The sequence below is a fragment of the Syngnathus acus genome, chromosome 24 (assembly GCF_901709675.1).
Source record: "Syngnathus acus chromosome 24, fSynAcu1.2, whole genome shotgun sequence".
Taxonomy (NCBI): Eukaryota; Metazoa; Chordata; class Actinopteri; order Syngnathiformes; family Syngnathidae; genus Syngnathus; species Syngnathus acus.
The window spans coordinates 2,680,819-2,703,179 of NC_051108.1; the positions used below are offsets into that span (position 1 = coordinate 2,680,819).

At 43.5% G+C, this 22,361-nt stretch overlaps 4 protein-coding genes across 10 annotated transcripts; 2 read left to right on the forward strand and 2 right to left on the reverse strand.

Moving 5' to 3' along the window:
* Nucleotides 1–358: 358 nt before the first annotated feature.
* Nucleotides 359–5,819, reverse strand: nrbp1 (nuclear receptor binding protein 1). Its single transcript, XM_037244833.1, has 18 exons — nt 5,335–5,819; nt 4,899–5,149; nt 4,643–4,765; nt 4,063–4,164; nt 3,883–3,972; nt 3,769–3,809; nt 3,600–3,694; nt 3,447–3,530; nt 3,311–3,369; nt 3,050–3,148; nt 2,834–2,966; nt 2,674–2,764; nt 2,531–2,581; nt 2,198–2,333; nt 2,065–2,118; nt 1,935–1,998; nt 1,799–1,854; nt 359–1,678 (listed from the first exon to the last, which is right to left on the reverse strand). The coding sequence occupies exons 2-18, from the start codon at nt 5,124–5,126 to the stop codon at nt 1,583–1,585; spliced, it is 1,602 nt and encodes a 533-aa protein (XP_037100728.1). The 5' UTR covers nt 5,127–5,149; nt 5,335–5,819; the 3' UTR covers nt 359–1,582.
* An 857-nt stretch (nt 5,820–6,676) lies between these two features.
* Nucleotides 6,677–13,363, forward strand: capn3b (calpain 3b). Of its 3 annotated transcripts, XM_037245422.1 has the most exons (23): nt 6,677–6,751; nt 6,783–7,137; nt 8,074–8,143; nt 8,263–8,381; nt 8,447–8,580; nt 8,654–8,822; nt 9,018–9,101; nt 9,177–9,268; nt 9,381–9,458; nt 9,731–9,891; nt 10,066–10,232; nt 10,295–10,306; nt 10,437–10,645; nt 10,726–10,762; nt 11,476–11,562; nt 12,088–12,165; nt 12,234–12,291; nt 12,352–12,416; nt 12,488–12,556; nt 12,627–12,705; nt 12,845–12,961; nt 13,039–13,097; nt 13,181–13,363. In XM_037245422.1, the coding sequence occupies exons 2-23, from the start codon at nt 6,823–6,825 to the stop codon at nt 13,205–13,207; spliced, it is 2,286 nt and encodes a 761-aa protein (XP_037101317.1). In that variant the 5' UTR covers nt 6,677–6,751; nt 6,783–6,822; the 3' UTR covers nt 13,208–13,363. The 3 variants fall into 3 exon arrangements, 2 of the variants coding, with proteins under 2 accessions (XP_037101317.1, XP_037101316.1); XM_037245421.1 differs by having other exon boundaries at nt 13,039–13,363; XR_005096707.1 differs by lacking the exons at nt 13,039–13,097; nt 13,181–13,363 and having other exon boundaries at nt 12,492–12,556; nt 12,845–12,905.
* LOC119118397 (zinc finger protein 106-like) lies at nt 13,267–20,979 on the reverse strand. 5 transcript variants are annotated; one of them, XM_037245410.1, is made up of 22 exons: nt 20,846–20,979; nt 20,280–20,386; nt 19,815–19,876; nt 19,472–19,675; nt 19,328–19,397; nt 18,354–19,282; nt 17,793–18,153; nt 17,663–17,723; nt 17,408–17,562; nt 17,251–17,311; nt 16,303–17,041; nt 16,171–16,220; nt 15,909–16,057; nt 15,582–15,716; nt 15,363–15,479; nt 15,006–15,197; nt 14,834–14,896; nt 14,500–14,619; nt 14,209–14,280; nt 14,069–14,140; nt 13,782–13,928; nt 13,267–13,706 (listed from the first exon to the last, which is right to left on the reverse strand). In XM_037245410.1, exons 2-22 carry the CDS (start codon nt 20,379–20,381, stop codon nt 13,650–13,652), a joined length of 3,918 nt encoding a protein of 1,305 aa, XP_037101305.1. In that variant the 5' UTR covers nt 20,382–20,386; nt 20,846–20,979; the 3' UTR covers nt 13,267–13,649. The 5 variants fall into 5 exon arrangements, with proteins under 5 accessions (XP_037101305.1, XP_037101306.1, XP_037101304.1 ...); XM_037245411.1 differs by having other exon boundaries at nt 18,354–18,941; nt 19,020–19,397; XM_037245409.1 differs by having other exon boundaries at nt 16,303–16,496; nt 16,530–17,041; nt 18,354–19,397.
* A 159-nt stretch (nt 20,980–21,138) lies between these two features.
* On the forward strand, nt 21,139–22,327 carry churc1 (churchill domain containing 1). Its single transcript, XM_037245467.1, has 4 exons — nt 21,139–21,326; nt 21,449–21,584; nt 21,774–21,844; nt 21,984–22,327. The coding sequence occupies exons 1-4, from the start codon at nt 21,288–21,290 to the stop codon at nt 22,074–22,076; spliced, it is 339 nt and encodes a 112-aa protein (XP_037101362.1). The 5' UTR covers nt 21,139–21,287; the 3' UTR covers nt 22,077–22,327.
* Nucleotides 22,328–22,361: the final 34 nt, after the last annotated feature.

Sequence of the window (22,361 nt, forward strand, 5' to 3'; positions counted from 1 at the left end):
ACAATTTTTTAGTCTGGCTTTAATTTTACGATGATTATTATTATAATACCTCTTTTTGTCTATTTGTACGGCGACGTGTTTTGTCAGCATGAAAGTGTTTGGAGCACACATTGTGACGTTAAGTACGTACAAGAGTATACAGTACTTGTACAAGGGCTACCCTTTCTTACATCAACAGAGAAATGGAGAATTCAAATAATGTTTTTTTTGTATAAATAAATAATTGAATTTTGTCTCATTTGTGTGCATCATTTTACAACCCTGCTGAGTCCTTCTAAAATAAGCAAACAGTTTTGTATTGAAGAGGATGAAAATAAAGATTGATATTCATTAATGATTTCAAACAAACACAGAGTAATTGCTGACTAGTGATGTTTGTTTTTAATTTTCACGGGGTGAAAAATAAAAGGGGGGGGAGCAAACCAAGAGCTAGCAGAAATAGCAGTGAATGTCAAGAAAACACTGCAAATCTGTACACACCCTGTGAGACAGTCGCAGCAAAGGCAACAGAAATATTCCCCTATCATGGCCTATTTAGCCAATTTTGCATGTTTTGGGAGGCTGCGGGACGTTTTCACCTCAAAAGTAACAAACGAGTGGAGAGAAAAGTGCAAAATGTGCCGCTTTCGAAGACACCCGCCGACTATTCACAGCCACAGACATTTGAAATCGTTTACAGACTTGACTGAAAACTGGCTCGCGTTAATTCTCGTCAACTAGCTAAGCACATACAGAGCAGACCAGTGTAAAAAAATAAAATGATCATCATGTTCACATTGATGGAACAGCAGCCTCTTGTGTAAAATGAATGCCACCTTCACGGACTTCATAACGAGTCATGAGCTTGTCGAGAAAGTACAGCGTCAATTCAAAGAGCAGCACTTGAGAACTGTTTTCCCATGTGGACTTGACTAAATTTGGAATTTCTAATTTGGCAAGAGATTTGGGGTATTTTAGGCTTTTTTTTTTTTAATAATGGTTTCGAGAAAAGGGCGAATAGAAGGTTACATTCAGAACAAGCAACTGCAACAATAGCGCTGTAAGTGAATTACAGTCACGCACAAATAAATTGTTGGGATATTTTTTGGACTAATACGACTCCACGTTTTCTCCAACTGTCTTAAGTACGACAGGGAAGCAGTCCGTCAGGTTTAAATATGATCCGACGCTCAGACTTTGACAACATTTCAGTAATCTGGATGGGGGTAGAGCACTATTTAACAGTAAAAATGTTAAAAACACAGTTTTAATACTGACTTATGGAAAAACACTGCTTTTTCGCAGTTAAACGTTTTATAACTTTTACATTAATGAAACAAGCCCGAACGCGAAACGTTTTTTTTTCCTTCTTGTTGCAACGACCCTTGATGGCTGTACTGAATAGGAGGGAAGAATAAAATCTAAAAAAAAAAAAAGGGGGGGAGAGAGAGAGAGAGAGAACCACTTAGTGGTAGCTTCGTCTCACCAGAATATAGAAAGACTGAAGCGAGGGGTCGCAGTCAGAGCAAGGCTTTCCTCCTCTGTGAAATAGCAGGAGGGAGGAGACGGCGGCCGGGCCGGGACGCCGAGGCGGGTTCCGCTGCTACGAGGAGACTGTCACAGGGTTGAGGGAACCGTTGCGGCTGTAGAACTTCGAGAAGGCCTCTTCGAGAACGCACGCCAGACGAGGTTGATCGCCCTGGATCACAGAATGTCACCAAAGTCAAGGCAAACTCACTCATTTCCTCATCCAAGAGCCTCGCTACGTCACAATCTGTAGCAGAAGAGTCTCGCGAGCAGCACGTATCGGATGAATTACCTCGCTGATGAAGCCGAGCTGAACAAGCTCCACGGCCAACTCTTGCACATTCTCATCTAAACCAAAGAACCAACACACAACGAGCTCAATCAAGAGAAGGCCAGCCGGTTACCTCGCGAGCGAGACGATAACATACTTGGTAACAGATCGCAGCTCAAGTGTCGGTTGAGTTTGTCCTCAAGTTTGAGCAGTAAAGTCAGCTAAAGAGAGAGACATGAAGTTTAGGGCGTGCGTGTGCATACATGTGACATAGTGCTGAGCCTTACATGATGCTTGGCGCCTTCATCCACGGGCTCAATGTTGCACTGCATCTGAAGCACCTGCGGAAAAAGTCAGAAGAGTTGTCGTGAGGTGACAAGCAAAGGCTCGGTTGGCATTAGCCGTGTGGCTAGCCCTCACCTTCCTGGTCTCAAGTTCTGCAGGTTCTGGGGTGGGCGTTTTGACAGAGGGCGGCACGATGGGCGACTTCACCGCCTCCTGCTGAGGTTGTTGCGGACACGGAATGCCGAACGCCGTCAAGGGATAGATCCCATTCCTGACACACACACACACACAACAGCAGCAAGTTGAAGTGTCACAGTCGGCAAACAATTTGGATCACTTTGGATTTTTCCTTCATTTCTGTAGTAGTATTTTTAGTCACACCAATTGCGTTCATGTTTCAATCTCTATTTCGGACACTTTCACATTTGTAATTTAGGACTCATTTGGTTCTTGTGATGGCAATCCTACCTAACGTCTTCCAGGAACTTGTCCAGCTCAAGGGCAGGAAACTGCGACAGCCTGAGCAGAGGGGGGGGGGGGGGGGGGGGGGGGGGGGACGTCAGTCAGTCTGATTTCAAGTCCTCAACCAACCAACGACGCAGAACACTCACTTCATCTGAACGGCCTCCTTCCCCTCCACAATCACCAGGTTGGGGTCCATGTTTTTTGTCATCTCCTCTAACGCGTTCTCTGCAATCATATCTACGGGGAAATACGGTGTCGTGAGGACACAATTAGTGCGGCTGTCTCCACGGCCATGTCCGCACTCACGCTGGTGGCTGACGATGCAGTGAGCGGCCAGCAGCTTGAGCAGGGGCACCTCGAACAAAGCCTGGTGAAACAGGAGCTCCCTGGCGGTGGGACGCTTGTCCGGGTCCACCTGCAGACACTTCTGGATGAATTCCTGGCAAAAGAGGAATACATAAATAAATAAATAAAACGTGGACAACTTGAGGGGCTTTGTTTCCACTGCAGAAGACCGCTTACCCGTTGCAAGGGGTCCTCGAGGGACTGAATGGCACTGTTTATGGCTTCTTGGGAAACGTATGACGAATCGCCATTACTTTGGATTTCTAACACTGCCATCTGTGAAGAGAGATGGAAAATGACATGCGGAATGAGGATGAGCGCCACGGAAAATGGACGGAAATGCAGTTGTACCAAAAAGAAAACAACACTAACAAATATGTGTCTGCCGAGAAGTACAAATGAAGCCTTGTGGTCAAATAGCTTAAAGGTTTCCCTCACCTCTAAGGCGCACATTCCAAACGAGTAGATATCCACTGCAGTGGTGACATTGGCGACAGCTGGAGGGGGAAAAAAAAAAACAGAACAGTATAATCAATCAAGCAAAAATGTATTTGTAAATAAAGGGCAATCATACCGCCATATTCTGGAGCAAAGAAGTGAAGGCTCTTCTGCTCTTCCCGACACGTTTTTACATGGTTGTTGATAGTGTCCGGAGCCACTAGAACAATTGAAGGAAAGAGATGAGGTCCGTCGTTTGGACGTATTCCCAACGGTCAATGTCTTCTACCTGAGCCGATCTTGATGAGGCCGTTGTGCTGGATGAAGATGGTGTCGCAGGTCAGGTTGCCGTGAATGATGGGAGGTTCGCAGGAATGCAAGTAGCTGCCGTGCAAAACAAAACACTTGTCAACGGCTAACGTGAACGTGTTTGACAAGAAGGCGCATTCCTCACTCACCTGAGAGCAGACAGAATCTGTGTGCACCAGCGCTTCCAAGCCTGACACAAACATTTACAACACGTCAAACGTTGCAATGACAATCTTCAATTTGCCACCTTGATTTCCCCATACCTTTTCATTCATGGTCTTGTGATTCTTTTTTGTCTTTTTCAGAAACTGTTTGAGACTTCCTGAGGACATGTACTCTGTGATGAAGATGACCTGTGGCAGTAAAAGGTAAGACGTGGGTGTCATAAGAATAAGACAAGGTGTGGTAAGACAGGAATGCTTATGTGAGTGGCGTCTGTGTACCCGGGCTCTGTTCTCTTTGACGTCAGCCCAGTACTTGTGGAACTTGACAATGTTCAAATGCTCCAGCTGGATCAAATTGTCAAACACTGCCTTGACTTTTTCCTGTCGAGAAGAAAAGAAAGCGTTTAGCGCATTTGCTTTTGTTTGAATGCCGAGACAAGTACTACACGTGGAAACCTTCTGTACTTATTTTGCCCTACTTCCCCCTCTGAAATATGTGCAACTCAAGAGGAACAGCATGTTCTCCGCGATTGCACCGCAGGCGTCAGGTTTGATCGCTTGTTTTAAAGCTGCTTAAAATCTCAAATGTAACTGAAGCCTTCAGTCTGTTGTGAGTGAGATGGTAGGGACTGAACAGACGGTGCTAAAATACACCCTTAAGCTAGGAAAGGAAATATCCTCAGAAACCACAAGGGAGTGATGTAACTTAATCACACTGACTATACATTCCGAAAAACATTTCGAAGCCATTCCTGGCAGCATTTGGCCTTATACAGTACAAGTTGGTGGATGGGAGGATGATTTTGAACGTATTGGTGGTATGATCAAGGGGGGGGGGGGAAGTTTGCAGTTCACCAACCTCTTGTAACTTGAAGTTTTTCCTTTCTGAAAACATAACTTCATTCCACACAACTTCAACTCCCTCCTCAGTGTCCATGGCCAAGTAGGCGTTATCAATGCCAGGTACATTTCGTTGATTCACCTTCAAGGAGAACAATCAAATCATGTTATGATCACTGTACTGAATGCATGGCAGAATCTGTAGCCTATACTTTTACTTAAACAGGAGTTGAAGCGGTAAAGGTTGCTTTTGAATGATAGTACTGTGTAGTAACCTCCTCTCTGCGCTTCTGCCAACGTCCACACGGACTCTCCTCCAAAATCTCAGACTCGTCCTCGCTTTCCTCTTCTTCGTCCTCCGTGGCGGCGGCGGCCGGCTGGTTCACCACGGACACGGGTGGTGACACCGATGACACGCCTTGGCCGGCCGCAGCGGCCATCGGCTCGGGCTTGGCTTCCTGGACCACGTCCGGGGCCTGCTTGTTCTCGGAGCCCTCAGACATGTTGGCTGGTCACGCCGAGCAGCCTGCCGTGCGACACCGACGATGAGCCGTGCAACAACAGGCCTATGCATCGATCGTATTAAGCTAGCACAGGCGCCCGGTAATAACAGCTGGCAAGTTGAGTTATGCGACTAGCGCCATAAAGAAAAGGCTACGATATAAAAGCATGCAAAATACGAGTAACCAAAGCATCTCATATATTACATACGTGTTAAAGAAAGGAAATGTGACGGTGTCAGCTCCAGTTTAACAGACTTTCTTCTCAGGTCCCAAGCTAGCTTAGTTAGCTAGAAAGAAAGGGGCAAGATCTTCTGGGTTCCTCAACGAACTTACGGCTAGCTAGAGAACACTACCAGGGCGACAGTAGCCACAACAAATCGTAAATTTGTACTTAATTCACTTCGAATGTTTAGCGGAGTTACAAGCTAACTAGCGTTAGCGTTCGCTCCTTGGGTTAACCTTGCTGCTACTCGCAAGATTAGTCTCCCTGTACAAGGCTGAAAATGAGACACAATTGACACAGCTACAACATTACGACGCTGCTACACATATTTACCGACATATAACATAGTAACGTTTCACTGGGAAACCCCACAGAAATTTAAATGAGTCAATTAACGTGGCGTTAAAGTGCGAGACAAAAAGCCAAATGTGATGGCGACAAGTTCCAGATGCACAATGCACTACTCAAGCGCATACGTCAGAGTAGGCTCGGGTTGCCAGACCGTGTGGCCAGCATCCCTTTCTGTGCAGCTAGAATAGCTAAAAGGAAACTGAAAAGGTTTCGCAATCTCACGCTTCTGAACCGCGTTGCGTGTAAGATAACTAAAACAATTAGATTTTGTTTTGAATATTACGATATTTTTTTACATCATGTTAATTCAACTTGTTTTTTTTATATTTGAACTGCTTACGTCGCTCAAAGATATCTGGCAACCATCAACATGGCCTCCTCCCATATTATTGATAATACAGTATTTTTATGTAGTACTTTTTTTTATATAGAGATACGCATCGCATATGAAATAATAAACTTTTTAAAGTTGATAGTGTGAAAATCGCTTATCAAATCACAACAAAATAAAAAATAAAAAGCAGGCTAGTACTGAAGAGACAGCTCTTTGCTCAAAATGAATCATATTCAATAACAAATGTAAAAAAAATATACTGCACTGTGCACACTGAAGACTACTAACACTGCTGCTTTATAGTTTTTAAGGTTCTAATCTGGGCCTTCTTGTGAGAAATTTTGCATGTTGTGTCCAGGGACTTCCTCAAAGACCAGCTGACCCTTGACCCTTATAAGGACAAACACTACAAAGAATGGATGGATGTAACTAACAGTATAATCTCTGGCTGAGCTTCCATTTTTATAGGGTTCTTAGATTAATTTGAAGTGCATATTTTATTATTCATGAGATAGCACTTGATTATTGTCATACAATTACTGAGGGGTTTCTTGTTCACAAATGCTGTGTCATGATTGTTTCTACTGATGTGTATTTTTGGAAAGAGCCAACCAGAACCCCCCCCTTTTTTTTTAAGGAGCGTATATTTAGGTCCAATGCCCAAGAGCGTGAGAGTTTACTTTACAAGTAATCACAGGAGCTGCACAGGACACTTTCTCGCACTGGGTTGACAACGACAGCATCGTATTTCCAGATTGAAATCCAGACAGCTATCCATAGGAGAGAATATGGAGAACCAGGAGAATAAACGGCCTCACGTGGAGGATACAAACGTGCGAGTGCTTCGGGAAACAGAAGCATCGCAGGCACCTGACGACCAGGCGGACTACCCCTTAGCAGGAGCCAACTCCATCTACTCAGCCATCCTTAGCAGGAACGAGGCCGTCAAGGATGCCAAGCGTCTCAAGACATTCATGGAACTGCGAGATAAATACGTCAAGAAGAAGGTGCTCTTTGAGGACCCTCTTTTCCCGGCCTGCGACTCCTCACTCTTCTACAGCCACCACAAGCCCCCCATGACGTTTGTGTGGAAACGACCTTCAGTGAGTCACCACTCGCACACCGACAGAGTGATGATGAATATCAGAATTTCAAAGGCAAATGTCTTGACTTGCAGCCCAGTGTCTAAATTTGTCTGGTAAGAGTGATGTATTTATATTTTAAGATGTTATTATTATTATTTATTATTATTTTTATAAGATGATAATGAGAGATATGCCTATTATTGTGGCTTGTGAGTCCTGATAAACACAACCGACATGTGCTTAAGTGATTTTATGCTTCTAATAATACCACAAATGTATTGTAATATTTCTCTTTAATAACACATGGCCGAGTGAGTGTTATCTAGCAGCTGCTTGCCATTGAATACGTGACAAATGTGTGAGGGAAGTTCAGAGGTCCCAGCTGGGGTTTGGATTGAGTTACACCCTCATCTTGTCTGACACAGCAAATGTCAGAATTAGCTTTGTAGACAAAGATACACTACCGTTCAAAGGTTTGGGGTCACAAAATTGTTTGGGTGACCCCAAACTTTTGAACGGTAGTGTAAATATTATTATAATAAAATATTATGAATTAAATATTATAAATTATATCTTATATTTGTATAAGATTATATATAATCTATGAATATAAGTATACATATATATTATAAGATTTTTTACACAGAAGATTATATATATAATCTATAAGTAATTATCTAAATAAATATATACACTACCGTTCAAAAGTTTGGGGTCACCCAAACAATTTTGTGACCCCAAATTTTTGAACGGTAGTGTATATACATTTATCCAGATCCTTTTGCAAACTACTGCACTGCCATATTGTTTTTTTCCGCCTCTCTCTCTGTAAACATGCTATTTTTGTAAATTGTGCCAGCATCATAATAAATGCATTTTGGGTTTCGAGCAGTCAGTGAAAAAACTAGCGTAAATTAATTTACGGTTAAATTTCTGGCATGAATTACTTTTCAGGAAATATGTGAAAACCCTCAATTCATTCTGGATTCAGCCAACAGGACAGACATCTGTCAGGGAGAGTTGGGTAATATGGAAAATAATTATTTACAATACAAATTATTCTGCATCACACGTGCACAAAATTGGTTTGTTATAGCAATTAAGACGAACAAACGTGAGTATGTTTGTATCTGTTGCTGACAGGTGACTGCTGGCTGCTGGCCGCCATTGCTTGTCTGACTCTGAACGAGAAGCTTCTTTACAGAGTGATTCCTCCGGATCAGAGCTTCACGGAAAACTATGCGGGAATCTTTCATTTCCAGGTAGAAACGGCCAGGATCTAAACTATGATTTGAACAGCCCTCATATTCTACTTTAACGTCCGCAGTTCTGGCGTTACGGCGAATGGATCGATGTGGTCGTCGACGACCGCATCCCCACCTACAACAACCGTCTGGTGTTCACCAAATCCTTTCGTGAGAACGAATTTTGGAGCGCCCTTCTGGAAAAAGCCTACGCCAAGTAATAACCATTCACAAAACACAATCGGGAAAAAATGAGCTTTCTGTAATGGTGGTCTGCTCTCTGATCTGAGGCTGCATGGTTCTTACGAGGCCTTGAGAGGAGGTAATACCCTGGAAGCCATGGAGGACTTCACAGGTGGAGTCACCGAGTTCTTTGAGTTGTCTGAGGCACCTAAAGAGATCTATAAGATCATGAAGAAAGCCCTGCAGAGAGGCTCGCTGATGGGCTGCTCCATTGATGTGAGTGCGTAAAATGACTCCTCTTTACTATTATTTTTTTTTAAATCCCTCCAACCACTGTATGTAAAGTCATCCATATGCATTTCAAACCAAACATAGTTGTATTGATTTTTTTTGTGTGTGTAAACCATCTTCATGCCTGCACACTCGAGAGAGGTAATAAATGTCCATTTAGTCATAAATGATGGTGCCCAGGTTACCTCGCCTAGTAAAATGGAGTCCAAAACTGAACTCGGACTGGTCCAAGGACACGCCTACTCCATCATCGCCTTGGAGGAGGTAAAGTCATGCCAAATGTATTTTCTTCTTACTGAGACTTGGTGATGTTGAGAAATGCTGTTTTTTTTTTTCTAGTGTGATGAGGTTGCAAAGGACAGCAAAATTCGCCTAATCCGCCTACGCAATCCTTGGGGTCGAGTACTATGGAAGGGACCGTGGACCGCGAAGTAAAATTTGGAAAAACATTCGTGCCTATGATGTGTCTTTTCCTTTCCTGCACAAAATGCATAAGCAACAATTGCACCAACTCTGCTTATGTTTGGTGTTTTTCTTTTCCAGTTCAAAGGAATGGTCAACTATTTCTATTGCAGATAGGAACAACCTTAAAAAGCAAACTGTTGAGCAAAGTGAGTTCTGGTGAGTAAAATCCATGTTCACTTATCCATCTTCTACCGCTTATCCTTTGGCCCCTCCCACAAATGGTGAGCCAATGGGAAGCCAACATAATTTAAGCAAATGTCATTATTACTGCAAGCACTGCTAGCACGTGACATATTCTGGCTTGTCCATCAATATTATGATCTCTCATCATCATCATGACTTTGGATTATAAAGCTAAATATTATCTAGTGCTAAAAAAAACACGACGGGGTCTTCCATGAAACCTCTTCTTTCACATACCTGCCCAGGATGTCATTTGACGACTTCAAGAAGAACTACACTAAGCTTGAGATCTGCAACCTGACCCCCGACACGCTGCAGGGTGATGAAAGGCACAGCTGGAACGTGTCCGTCAACGAGGGTCGATGGGTCCGAGGCAGCTCTGCGGGTGGCTGTAGAAACTTCCCAGGTGGGGAAGCCAAACCGAACCGCTTAGCTTAATGCTAACACACAATGCAAAATGTCACAGACGGGTACACAAAACTAGCATTGATGTTGTGTATTATTATAAAACTTTAAACAACCTATATTTGAACACACAAGCATATCTTCTTTATCCTCATTCCCATGCTATTTTCGACAGATACCTTCTGGACCAATCCTCAGTATCACTTGCAACTGTACGAGAATGAAGACCCAGAGGACCCGCAGGAACTCTGCACAGTTGTTGTGGCGCTGATGCAGAAAGGTCGTCGCATTAAGAAACAGCTAGGGCCCAGGTTCCTCACGATTGGATTTTCCATCTATGAGGTAATGGTTGTGTCCCTTGACTTGAGCCATAACATCTGATATTCCCTTTATTTTCTTTGCAGGTGCCAAAAGAGGTAACACAACATATACCACAAAAGCAATTCAAAATAATAACGAGGCAGCGATATCTTTCATCCAAATTGGCATTGTAGGCTGAAAGTACACATTTAACTACAAAAATGGCATTCTGACTGGATATCTCAGATGGGTGGCCGGAATCGACATCTCCAGAAGGACTTCTTCTTGTATAACGCCTCCAAGGCTAAATGCAAACATTACATCAATATGCGTGAAATCACCGAACGTGTCAGGCTCCCCCAAGGAGAATATGTCGTCATCCCGACTACGTTTGAGCCTCATGAAGAAGGCCAGTTCATTTTGAGAGTCTTTTCCGAGAACAGGAGCACCTCTGAGTAAGGACATCCGCCGCTCAATGGTGACTACCATGACATTATATTAATGGTCATTTGTGTTGTTTTTGTGTCTGTCACAGGGAAGCGGAGAACACAATCGGGACTGATCAAACCCGGGTTTGTCCCATAGATGTCGCTATAGTGCAGTTCTATTTGATATTGCATTGAATATTGCAAGGTTTGAATTTAATATAGCATAATATAGCTTAGCATTAGCACCATAAGGTTTGGTGTGTCTTTTGCATTTTTCATGATGATGACAAAAGTATTGGGACACCTGGACTCACCTGGACCAAACATCTTGCGGTGTGGGGTGTCCCGATACTTTTGCCCATGGCATATATCTCTTGACACACTACATTCCTCTCTCATTATCTCACAACTAATTTGTTTCATCTCATCATCCTTGTCTTATTGATCATCAGCAAAACAAGAAAAGGCCTTGGCAGGAGCAAAATAAAGTTCAATGTCTTGCTCAAGGACATTTTGACATGATCACTGGGCTTGAGGAGTGAACTCACCACCTTCAAGTTGGTAGACCATCACTCTTAAGACTGAGCCACGCTGTGAAAAAGTCACTGGACGGCTAGGTAGCACTGTTGCTAGAAATAATTCATGGCTAGGAATCTGAAAATGGGAAAGTTCAGCCCAGATTTGATAGGCTTCCCAGTATAATGCATGGTACTGCACGAGAGTGCCTCTAGTGGCATGGAGGTAAATGACACCAACGCATAAAATGGTTTAAGGTAATGGATATTTTGCCGGCTAATCAGAAAACCTAAGCCACGATGACGCAAGAACTAACACCTCAATATGTTTTATTCTTTCAGCCTATTGTGTATGTGTCCGATCGAGCATTCGCCAACAAAGAAATCCTGCATGACGGCATTCAGGGGGAGAAGAAGAAGAAGCCCAAAGTAATTTTGTTGTCATGATTGCTCAATCATAGTTTCCATGCAGTGACTATCTGGCTGCAAGCTGGGTCATTTATGGCTCCTGAAATGTAATCTAGAGTGGGTCAAATAATATCACTGGGGAGAAAAGAATTGACCTCCCTGCCAGCTGATCTCGAATGACTCCTACACCTGTTTTTTTCCCCATTCTGTGCTCATGATCTCGCACGTAGGTTGGTTAGGAAGGTGCTACAGGCCACCTTATGGGGAGGAACTTTATTTTATTATTTTAATATTACCGTATTTTCCGCACTATAAGGCGCACCGGATTATAAGGCGCACCTTCAATGAATGGCCCATTTTAAAACTTCGTCCATATATAAGGCACTGTCGGCTTTTGAGAAAATTAGAGGTTTTTAGGTGCGCCTTATAGTGCGGAAAATACGGTAGTCTCTTTTTATATATCACAAAAACTTTCATTTGGATGGTATGTACGTAGAAAGATTGCATTGGTGTTAAAATCGATGAGTATTTTCTTATGTTGACCAGAAAAAACTTCTCCAGCCTGAGGAAGAAACTGAAGAGGAAAAAGAGTTCCGTGTCATCTACAAAAAAATAGCCGGCGAGGTAAACAAGCAGACTTCAATTCAGCAGCAACTATTGTGCTTAATTAACCAAATTAATGCATCCTTTAGGATATGCAAATCACCGCCAATGAGCTCCAGACCATTATGAAGGACGTGGTCTCCAAACGTGAGTCGAATTAAGCTAGGTCAGGTGACCATCATTCAAGCTACACTTCTTTTCCCGCAGTACACGAAAAGGCGATGGAGGGTTTCAGCCTGGAGACATGTCGAAGTATGATAGCACTGATGGATGTATCCTTAACACGATGCCAGCAATATGGAGGAGCAAATAATTATTTTTCCATAACTGAGTCAAATTCCAGACAGATGGGACAGGAAAACTAAATTTCCAGGAGTTTAAACACTTGTGGAGAAAAATTAAGCAGTGGCATGTATGTTTATTTTTACTTTATTGTTGCAATATTACGACATGATTTTGAAAAGCTGATTATGTGTTTGCAGGTGATCTTCAAAAGTTACGACAAACAACAAAGCGGCTCAATCAGCAGTTTCGAAATGAGAAACGCTGTTACTGACGCAGGTGAGCAGCCTCAAGAATATCCTCATGTAATACTGTCGATTGGTTTTTGTGATAGGCGTTGATTTTTTATTTTTTTTTGAAGAGGCATCAATTGATTTCATGTTAATTGGATCTCTGTGCCATATTTTTGCCCACAAAGGCCTCCACCTCAACAAACAGTTGTATGACATCATCGCCATGCGCTACGCAGACAAGCAACTTAACGTCGACTATGACAGTTACATCTGCTGTTTTGTCAGACTGGAGGGCATGTTCAGTATGTATTCATTTCCTAATATTTTTAAAAAATTTGCATGTATATATGCAAATATGTATGTTCTGTGTCGTCCGTAGGGGCTTTCAATGCTTTTGACAAGGATGGAGATGGGCTAATCAAACTTAATGTGCTGGAGGTAACCAAATGCATTTATCACTTATTATTCAATTTAAACACACACCTGTAAAAATATTTTTTTTTTCTTCTGCTCCCCTTTAGTGGCTTCAGCTGACCATGTATTCTTAAACATCTCCACGCATGACCCGGCCACTCTACAACATACAAAGTCTTAATGGACAATTTTCATTGGTCCTTATGATTTTGTAATAATTTATGGAATTACGCAACGTTATCAGTTTGTAGTTGAGTTTCTAGAGATAATAAAACCTTTTGTTTGGTGAACAGTTTGATGGCCCCACATTCCTTTCATAATGATGTACTAGAACTATTTCATTTTTGTCCTGTTTATTTCTAGAAATCAGCTGTTATTCTGAACACGTTATTTGAACACATTAAAACAAAATCAACATGACTTTTAAGAAGAAAAAAAAAAAAAAGACCCTCCAGATTTGCCCAAATAATAGAATAACAAATAACATTTCACTACATGTGTTCAACTGGAAGTACGAATGACGTAACCACATGAGAACAGGAAATGGCGGAAAAACAACGGCATCGGCGCACCTCCTCATGACTCCACCTTACTGTCCACATCCACATGATTTTGCATATGCCCAGGAACCTCCTGCAGATAAAACACACATGCCATATAGAATATGAATAGAGTAATTACATATTGCAATCCAAGATATTAAATTACCTCCTTGACTGCCTGCTGTGTGGGGAAAAACTTGCTGCATCCTCTCCAGCGACAATTGACCACCTCCAGTTTGGGATTGGTGTGGTCTCGAGTGAGATGCTGGAGAAGGTGCTCGGCCATGCCAAAAATCAGACAGCAATTTTGCCACTGCCACGAACACAAAAAGAATGATAGAGAATCAATACTGTACTTCGTTGCAGGGTTGTGAGAGGGTTACAAAAGCGGCCAAATAAATCAATAAAAATGCTTCTTGTCCAAGGTTTAAGATCCTAAAAGGAGGTTCTTACCCAGCAGCGGTAATTCTTCATCAGGTTGAGTTTGACAGCTTGAACGCTTCCATCGTAACAACCCGTGTAGATCTGAATGAAATGACGAAGTGAAGCAATGGTCGATGGGTTCCAATCGGCCGTCTTTCGAGTCCACTTACCACGCTCTTGTGCACGGCCATGCACATCACCATATCGCTGTGGCCGCCATACACCTGCAAGCGGTCGTGGGTCTAGAAAGCAACACAAATAGAATCGATAGATAAGAGGCAGCAACCCTAACATGCATATAGCGACCACAAAGAAATGTCGATAGCAGCTGATGGAAAAACACCACGATTCCACAAGATGGCGCTAAAGTATTAATTATATTGCTTGGCACAAAAAAATTTCAAAATAGGTGTCTGTCTACTACACAGACCTCTGTACACATATTAAGAAATATTTTCTACCTGCAGCTCGTAAACACGGATCAGCTTGTCCAGACAGCTGGTCACCATCACCTTCCCCAAGATGACGATTGACGTGACAGCGTGACCGTGTCCCTTGTAGATCCGAATCAACTGACCCGTCTACGTGGACAGAAAACAGAAATGGAGGCAAAATAGAAACAGGAAAGAACAGTTCATTAGGAACTACTAATTAGCTACTGATTAATGCAAATTACAAATTTGCTCTTGATACCGTTAATACGATTGCGTCATCATTAATGACATTTATGTGAAAATGTCGTTTAATGATTGCAATAATAATAATAGATAATGTCACCATATCGCTTCTACTTACATGGATGTTGTGAGCATGAACAGAGGTGTCACTGGAGCCACTGAACACCAAGTCATTTACCACCTCGAAAAAAAACCCAAACAAGAAAAGTGAATCCTCTTGTCCGAAGTCAACTTCGATCACAAGCAGCATAGTAAATGGAGAGCTGGATCATTTTCAATTGTCCCCTCACCTTCATACAGAGAACAGTCTTGGTGTGGCCTTCCAGCGAGCGCAGCAGCAAACCGCTCTTGGCGTCTCGTACGCTGATGGTGCTGTCGTAGGAGCCGACCAGCAGCACCCGCCGGGCGCCTTCCTGCGACGTGCCCAAGCAGCTTACCGCTCGAGGCCCGTGACATTCAAACACATCCAGCGGTTTGGAAGTCTACATTGAGGGGGGGGGGGGGGTTGACATGATTAGAAAAAAAGGACTGGATATATAAACACAAAGTTGTTCAATTGGCAAGACTGGCTAAGCTTTCAGGATCTAGCTCCATTCCGTATGGCAAAAAATCAATTTAAAAAAAGAACCTGTTTATGGACAGTTTACCTTTAAATCAAAGGTGGCCACTGACCCATTGGCAAGACCAACAAACACAGTGTTCCAAGCCATATGCATACACAGCACTCTGTCAGCCAGTGAGATGGTCTCCAGACACTTCTTCGTCTGGTGGCAAGGGGGGGGGGGGGGGGGGGGGGGGGGAGAACAGCAATCGACTTTTTCCATTTTCAAACGTGTCAAACGATGGCCTCTCCTAATGTTCTCTACCTTTATGCTGTAGATGCGAATCGTCGAGTCACTGGAGCCGGTGTAGAGTCTGGCTGGCGTGTTTGGAGAAGAGGCGACCAGCAGGCAGTTGATTCTGTTTTTGTGGCCCTCAAACACTCCTAGGCATTCCAGGTTCTATAGCAAGGAATTTTGAAAAAATATGAGACTGCTCAAAAGTGTAAATATGGAACAAGCATAGTTCCCATTGTCATTTTTTGAATGTCTTAATGCTGCTCTGTGTTTTGTTGCACATACGTGGTCTTACTATTGCTGCTGTGCCAATTTAATATCCGATCTGTAAAACCTTTTTTGTAACTACTGACGTACCAGCAGACTGTAAGCCCGCGCTGTCATGTCCGCTGAGCATGTGTACAAGACGCCTTCGTGGACTTGCAGACCGTGAACGGCCTCCGTGTGGTTCAAAAAGGATCCCAAGGCTGACTCCGTCCAGTCTTCACCAACCATCTCAACAGCCTCTGAAATAAGATTAAAGCAACAAAATCAAGAGTGCTTAAAAAAAAAAAAAAAAAAGACTATATAGTAGTTTAATTTACTTTATCACACAATACTTCACAAGAAACGTACTAACCTGGTGGAGGAGTGTCTTCCCTTTCCGACGCAACAGGGCTTGCCGCTTTCCTAAGCAAAGTTGAAAATAATATTTAAAAAATGAGCTAGGCATTAATATATTGGTTAAAAAAAAAAATAGAGGCAAGCTTACATCTTAAACGGGGTCTGCTGAATAGTCTGAGTGCTTGCAGTGCTGCACTCCATGTTAACGGATTTGGAAGGCAGCTCTTGAGGACCTGGCGCCGTTGAAGACATATCGGGTGAGTCCTCATTCTCCGATTCGTCAATGTCGATGACCACCATTTTCGGCTCCATCACTTCCACCGAGTCAGCGTTCTTATCGCTTTTGTCATCAATAAGGGCTGCAGAGGCGCTTTTATCTAAAGTCCTCACATCATTTCCTTGTACAGGTTCTATGGCGAGAGGTTCCTCAATCTTTTCATTCTTCATATCGATAATGACAACTTCCTTTCTGGAGATGCTTTCGGTTTGCTCAGTCACGCCGACGAGCTTCACTTGCTTCTTCTGCGTGCAGAGCAAATTAGCTGGGTTGAGTGGATTTGGCTCATCGGCCCTGGTTTGGGTCTTCGGAGTGGGAGAAGCCACAGCGGGCAACGAAGTGGGAGGTGGGGAGACCGTTTGGTCACTTGGTTGTCTCGAGGGGGGCGGGATCATGGCTTCTCGCTTGATGGTTGTAATGTTGGGTTTTGGAGCGGGCAAGGCCGGTTGAGGCTGATTGATGACAGAACTTTGGTGGGTGTTGGTCGGACTGTGAGGGACAAGGAGCCTCGAGGAAGATGCCGAGGTTGGATCCGGATGAACGACATCCGTAGGTGCTGCTGCTGAGGTCGTGGCGACCTGTTCTACATTGGAGCTTCCGGAATACACTTCTGGAAAATATAATGGGGGGGAAAAATGTCCAATTGGAACCTCACAGGTCCACATACGGTCTCTTTCAAATGTAACTTCATTATTTTTTAATTGTCAACCAAAGTTTTAAACGTTTAAGAAAAGGCTTGAGAGCCAATTTATATACGACTTGAGCATTTCTACTTTCTGCAAAGTGTTTTAAAAAATGATTTTGACTCAAGCACAATACCTTGCATGCTCTGCAGTATTTCAATGCGCTTGGCTCTCAGGCCGTCCACCTCTGCAGTGCACTAAAAGAGCAGGAAAGAAGAAACTTGAGAACTTTGCTCTCAAGGTGTTTTTTAAATTTTTTTTTAAGTGGACGCATTTCAGTGCAGCTTTGGTACCTGCTGCCTTAACAACATGAGCCTTCGTACTTCAGTGTAGGCTGCCTGTAAGGCATTTCGGGCGAGTACCAAAGACTTGTCGACATCCTGCAGCGATTGACTCAGCTCTTCTTCTCGGAGTGACATCGCCAAAAGCTTGTCCATTGGGTCCTGGTCTATAAAGAAGACGTTTTTGCCAACGCTTGGAATTAGTATTTTAACTCGGGAGCAGCGGGGATTATTAATCGTTGAAGTGCATGAAATATTTGGGGTTACCATTGTTTAACATAAATTTCCTCCGTTTTACAACAGCCTCCACATCAGGGACGTCGTTATCCTGCAGAAACACAGACATTTTCTTCAGCCTCCAAAGTCAGCTCATCACTTCACTAAAATCAAAACTCACTTGTAGATGTTGGTGTTTCCTCTTGTTGGTGTCAGGGTTTTCATTCTCAGCTTGCACCTTCACCGAGGTTGCCGCCGCTGTCGGACCACGGGAATTGTCCAGTGTGAAAGACCCCCCCTCGTCAGGCGCTCCTGTCGTTGAACGAGTCTCTCCCTGAGACGCGCTCGGTGTCGCGTCGCGGGTAGGAAGTGGTGTAGAAGTGAGACATGATGGAGGACGAGCAGGAAGAGAAGGAGGAAGGGGCATGTGTGCATTGGAGAGCGACTCCCAGTGGAAGCCCTCTGAGAGGATCAGGTCTTCGTCGACACCCAGATCGAAGGTAGCTTTGCTCGGTTGAGAGTTGACCGACTCGATTCCAAACCTTAAGGCAAACACAAGATGGTTAAAGAGGTCGTTCATTAGGTCCCCTCGTGTGGTTCTGGGATTTTTGTTCACCGTTCTGGTGATCGTTTTGACCAGATCGAGGCCGTTCTTGAACAAATACTTATTTCCCACCGTAGGTTGCAAATACGTCAATTCTTTAAAAATCAGACAATTTGATTTTCTGGATGAAGCTCTTACCTTGGCTTCCCTTCTTTCCTCATCTGCTTCCAGCTTTGCTTAAACTTGGGCCTGGTTACAGCGGGAGCCTTAGGAGTCAACTTTGGGGTCACCTTTTTCAAAATGTCCTCTGCTGACTTTTGATCGGCCGCTGCTTTGTGAGCGATCCGAACCTTCGTTTTGGAGCCGAGCTGCTGACGGTGTTGAATGCTGGCTGAGGGTCCAGGAGTGTTCTGTTCGGCTGCAACGTTGTTCTGTGGGGCGCTTTTGCCAGCCTGGGCGGCATTGTTGCTTTGTTTCGCTTCCTCCTTTTTGAGGGTCTCCAGTGAGGAGCAAAGCTCAGACAGCTGTGCTTCCGCCTCGGCGCTTTGCTTTCTGGCTTCACGATCCGCCCTGCAGGGCTCGCGCACACCCATCGCTCGTCGAAGTTCTCGAAGCATGGTGGTGACGCTCATGCCTTGGATGATGACCGGCTTCGGTTGCAAGTTAGATGCGCTCACGTTTTGCTTCGGTTCGGACGGACGCTCATCCGTGAAGATGACGCTTCCTCGATCGGGCAGCTGATCGCTGGTGAAGTCGTCCAGCTCGGCACGTTGGTACGCGTAATGGCTAAAATGGGCCATCGAGGACCATGAGGGCTGCAGCTCGGTGCCAAATGATTCATTGTTGTATTGGGAGCCGCAATATCTGGCAACTCGGGGCGGATTCCTTCGCAGTTGGTTCATGTTTCTTTGGACGGCGCCAGTGTAGGTGCCTTGCTGCTGAGGCCCCAGCGCCTGCTGTTTGAATGTATTTGGACCTTGTTGCACATTTTTCAGTCCACTGGCTGCCTGTTTCTGACCAGTTTGGGTTTGGCCAGCTTGTTTCTGGTCAGCTTGTTTCTGGCCAGCTTGTTTCTGGTCAGCTTGTTTCTGGCCAGCTTGTTTCTGGCCAGCTTGTTTCTGGCCAGCCTGAGTATGGCCAGCCTGAGTATGGCCAGCCTGAGTATGGCCAGCCTGAGTATGGCCAGGCTCTTTCTGGTCAGAAAGTCTTTGTTTCTTTTTCTTCTTTTTTGACTCTTTTTTCCTGCAAAGTAAAGAGGGACATGCATTCTGAGTACTTAGAGCAAAACAGAAAAAACAAACCGGTTAAAACCATACCTCTCCTTCCTTAGTGCCTTGTTTCTCCTGAGGAGACCCTTGATTGTTTCGTCGTTGAGAGTCTTGTAAAGTGAAATGGGTTTTACGTTTTGCCTTATGATCTTCTCTAAATTGGCTTGATGTTGAGGCATGGCGATGTGGTGGGCGTATTGTTGAAGAACCATGGAGGACAGCTCACATGCCTGGCAATCGTGACATGCAACTCTGCGGGGGGGGGAAGACGATACCCATGAAATCAGACAGAAGTGCAATTCTTAACCCTCCTTTTTTTACTGCAGGTTTGAACGGTCCAACCAGACAACAGGACCTCCTCCAAGCCCAGCAGAGGTTGTACTTTACTTACTTGCCCAGCACTGTGTCCAGCTCTCTGTGGTGTGCCAGGCCATGCATGTGCTCGTGCTTATTCTAGTGACAAACACACGAAAAAAACACAGACACAGTAAATCCAATCACAAAACAACATCATCCATCCATCCATCCATCCATCCATCCATCCATCCATCTTCTTCCGCTTATCCGGGGTCGGGTCGCGGGGGCAGCAGCTTCAGGAGGGACTCCCAGACTTCCCTCTCCCCAGCTACTTCATCTAGCTCATCCCGGGGGATCCCAAGGCGTTCCCAGGCCAGCCGAGAGACATAGTCTCTCCAGCGCGTCCTGGGTCGTCCCCGGGGTCTCCTACCGGTGGGACATGCCCGGAACACCTCCCCAGGGAGGCGTCCAGGAGGCATCCTGATGAGATGCCCGAGCCACCTCATCTGGCTCCTCTCAACATCATTTAACCTTTAATGAACTAAAAATGGATACTTACATATTTCGTAAGCATCTTTCGACACAAAATGCAGTAATTACTTTTTGGCTTCTTCTTTTTCGTCGGCTGGCAATTGTTGTGCATATTATGAGGAGTTGCCATGTCTGCTAAAGAAACCATAAATTAAGAAACATCAGTACAGTTCTTCTGATCAATTAAATAGAGGCAGGACTTTTGGTGACATTACACACGTAGTCAAACTTACACAGGTCTGCACTACCTATTCTCAAGGCATATTAGACTGACAAAGAGATTAGGCCAGTAAGGGGGAAATATATTTATATCGTGTAAATATCACCGTTATGATGAAATGAAACACGTCCAGTACACGTGGAGGCTGGCTGAGCGACTAATGCCTGACTGATAATTTGAGAAATTCTGTTGAAAATCTACAACCAATATCTAATTGTAACTCAATACGTAACAAAAACAATTAAAAAGAAATAAGTGAATACGCTAGCTGTGTAATCAACAGCCGACATTTCTCTAAGTCTATATACATTCTTCTGGAATAAACAGCTCCAAGTACAGGCAACAAAAGTAGACACTCAAACGATTACACTCACCGGGATATTTTATCTACTTTCAAAGACGTTAATAGAGGACACAAATAAAATTTTACATGAAGGTTCACATGGTCACAAGCTTACTTTGCCGTGAGGCCGCCATGTTTGTGACGTCAGCCTAACCCCACCCACAGGCAAAACAGCCAATCTCTTTGTCATATTAAAATAATACATATAAATAAATACACATTAAAAGAAATACATTTCAAATTCTGAAATTATCTAACATGAGTGACTTTGTTTGTGCATGTGTGTGTTTTGTCAGAAGAACAATCCGGAAATTTCAATGTAGAAGTTCTAGTCCGTTACTTCCTGTACCCAGTGCTGTAGGGTGCTATGCTAAGCTAGCAGGCTGTCCTTATTTACGGAAGTCGCAGTTTGCTTGAAATTACAAAGTCTTTTCAAAGACTACACATTATTTTATTTTTTTGAAAAAAGGAAAATGTGCAACGGCTGCGTGCAAAAAGAATACCCCGATCGGGTACGTTAAAATTATGTTGTCAACACTAGCGTAGCATGTTTGGATCAGTAATGGACAATAAGATCTTTATTCGGATGTTTACAATATTAACTTTGATTCAACTTTTTTTTGTTTCTGCTCAGGGAAGCACTTGTCTGGAGAATGGCTCTTACCTAATGAACTACCTGGGCTGTGCCAAATGTCATCACAGGGACTTCGTGTTGATCTGTAATAAAGACACAGAGGATGATGATGGAGAGGAGCTTGTGACTTATGACCGTAAATTGTTTTGATCATTTTGAATACTGTGATGCTACTTTATTCCAATGCCCTGTTAATCTATTTCCCTTGATGCTTTGTTTCCATCATCTTCTGAAGTAATGCTCACAAGCCTCACAAAATGTTTCATCTCTCATAAATATGTGACAAATCCTCTCATCACTTAAGAAAACATTGTTTTTCTTCTAGATGTCTGTAAAAACTGTGACCATGTCATCGCCAGGCATGAATACACATTCTCTGTTGTTGATGAATATCAGGTAAGTGGGAAAACAATCATAATGAGTTATGTCCTTAGTCCTTCTCCAAGCATTCATAAAACTGAGATTAATGTGTTAAAGTTTGCATGGCATCATACCCTTATCATTATATTGTAATCTGTTACTTTGTGTCACTCAGGAGTACACAATGCTTTGCATGCTGTGCGGAAAGGCAGAAGACTCCATCAGTGTGTTGCCAGATGACCCCCGACAGACTGCCTCTCTCTTCTAGAGCCCATACTCCAGATTAATACAAGACTCTTACTGGATTGGCATAAACAAGATCATAAAACTTGCAACAAACGTGCTGATGAGGTTGCAATCATTTGGACAAACAATATACATTTTTAAGTCAAGTATTTCTGTATGTTGCTATATACCAGCTTTTATAACCATCTTGAACGTGTCTTGATCACTGCACTGTAAATAGACATTCAGGCATTCATGAATTAACATGTTTGAAATAAAATATTGACATATGTACAATGTGTTATTTGTAAATTGTTTCGCCCTATAG

Coding starts and splice junctions, on each gene's coding strand:
- LOC119118397 (XM_037245407.1), bottom strand. CDS start 20,381: ATGGCAACTCCTCATAATATGCACAACAATTGCCAGCCGACGAAAAAG. Junction 15,198..15,362: donor TGGCCACCTTTGATTTAAAG/GTAAACTGTCCA, acceptor CCCTCAATGTAG/ACTTCCAAACCGCTGGATGT. Junction 14,281..14,499: donor TCCGTGTTTACGAGCTGCAG/GTAGAAAATATT, acceptor GTTGCTTTCTAG/ACCCACGACCGCTTGCAGGT.
- nrbp1 (XM_037244833.1), bottom strand. CDS start 5,126: ATGTCTGAGGGCTCCGAGAACAAGCAGGCCCCGGACGTGGTCCAGGAA. Junction 4,165..4,642: donor AAAACTTCAAGTTACAAGAG/GTTGGTGAACTG, acceptor TCTTCTCGACAG/GAAAAAGTCAAGGCAGTGTT. Junction 3,149..3,310: donor TTGGAATGTGCGCCTTAGAG/GTGAGGGAAACC, acceptor CTCTCTTCACAG/ATGGCAGTGTTAGAAATCCA.
- churc1 (XM_037245467.1), top strand. CDS start 21,288: ATGTGCAACGGCTGCGTGCAAAAAGAATACCCCGATCGG. Junction 21,585..21,773: donor GGAGCTTGTGACTTATGACC/GTAAATTGTTTT, acceptor TTTTTCTTCTAG/ATGTCTGTAAAAACTGTGAC. Junction 21,845..21,983: donor CTGTTGTTGATGAATATCAG/GTAAGTGGGAAA, acceptor TGTGTCACTCAG/GAGTACACAATGCTTTGCAT.
- capn3b (XM_037245421.1), top strand. CDS start 6,823: ATGGAGAACCAGGAGAATAAACGGCCTCACGTGGAGGATACAAACGTG. Junction 8,581..8,653: donor CTGGAAAAAGCCTACGCCAA/GTAATAACCATT, acceptor CTCTGATCTGAG/GCTGCATGGTTCTTACGAGG. Junction 12,166..12,233: donor ACAAAAAAATAGCCGGCGAG/GTAAACAAGCAG, acceptor TGCATCCTTTAG/GATATGCAAATCACCGCCAA.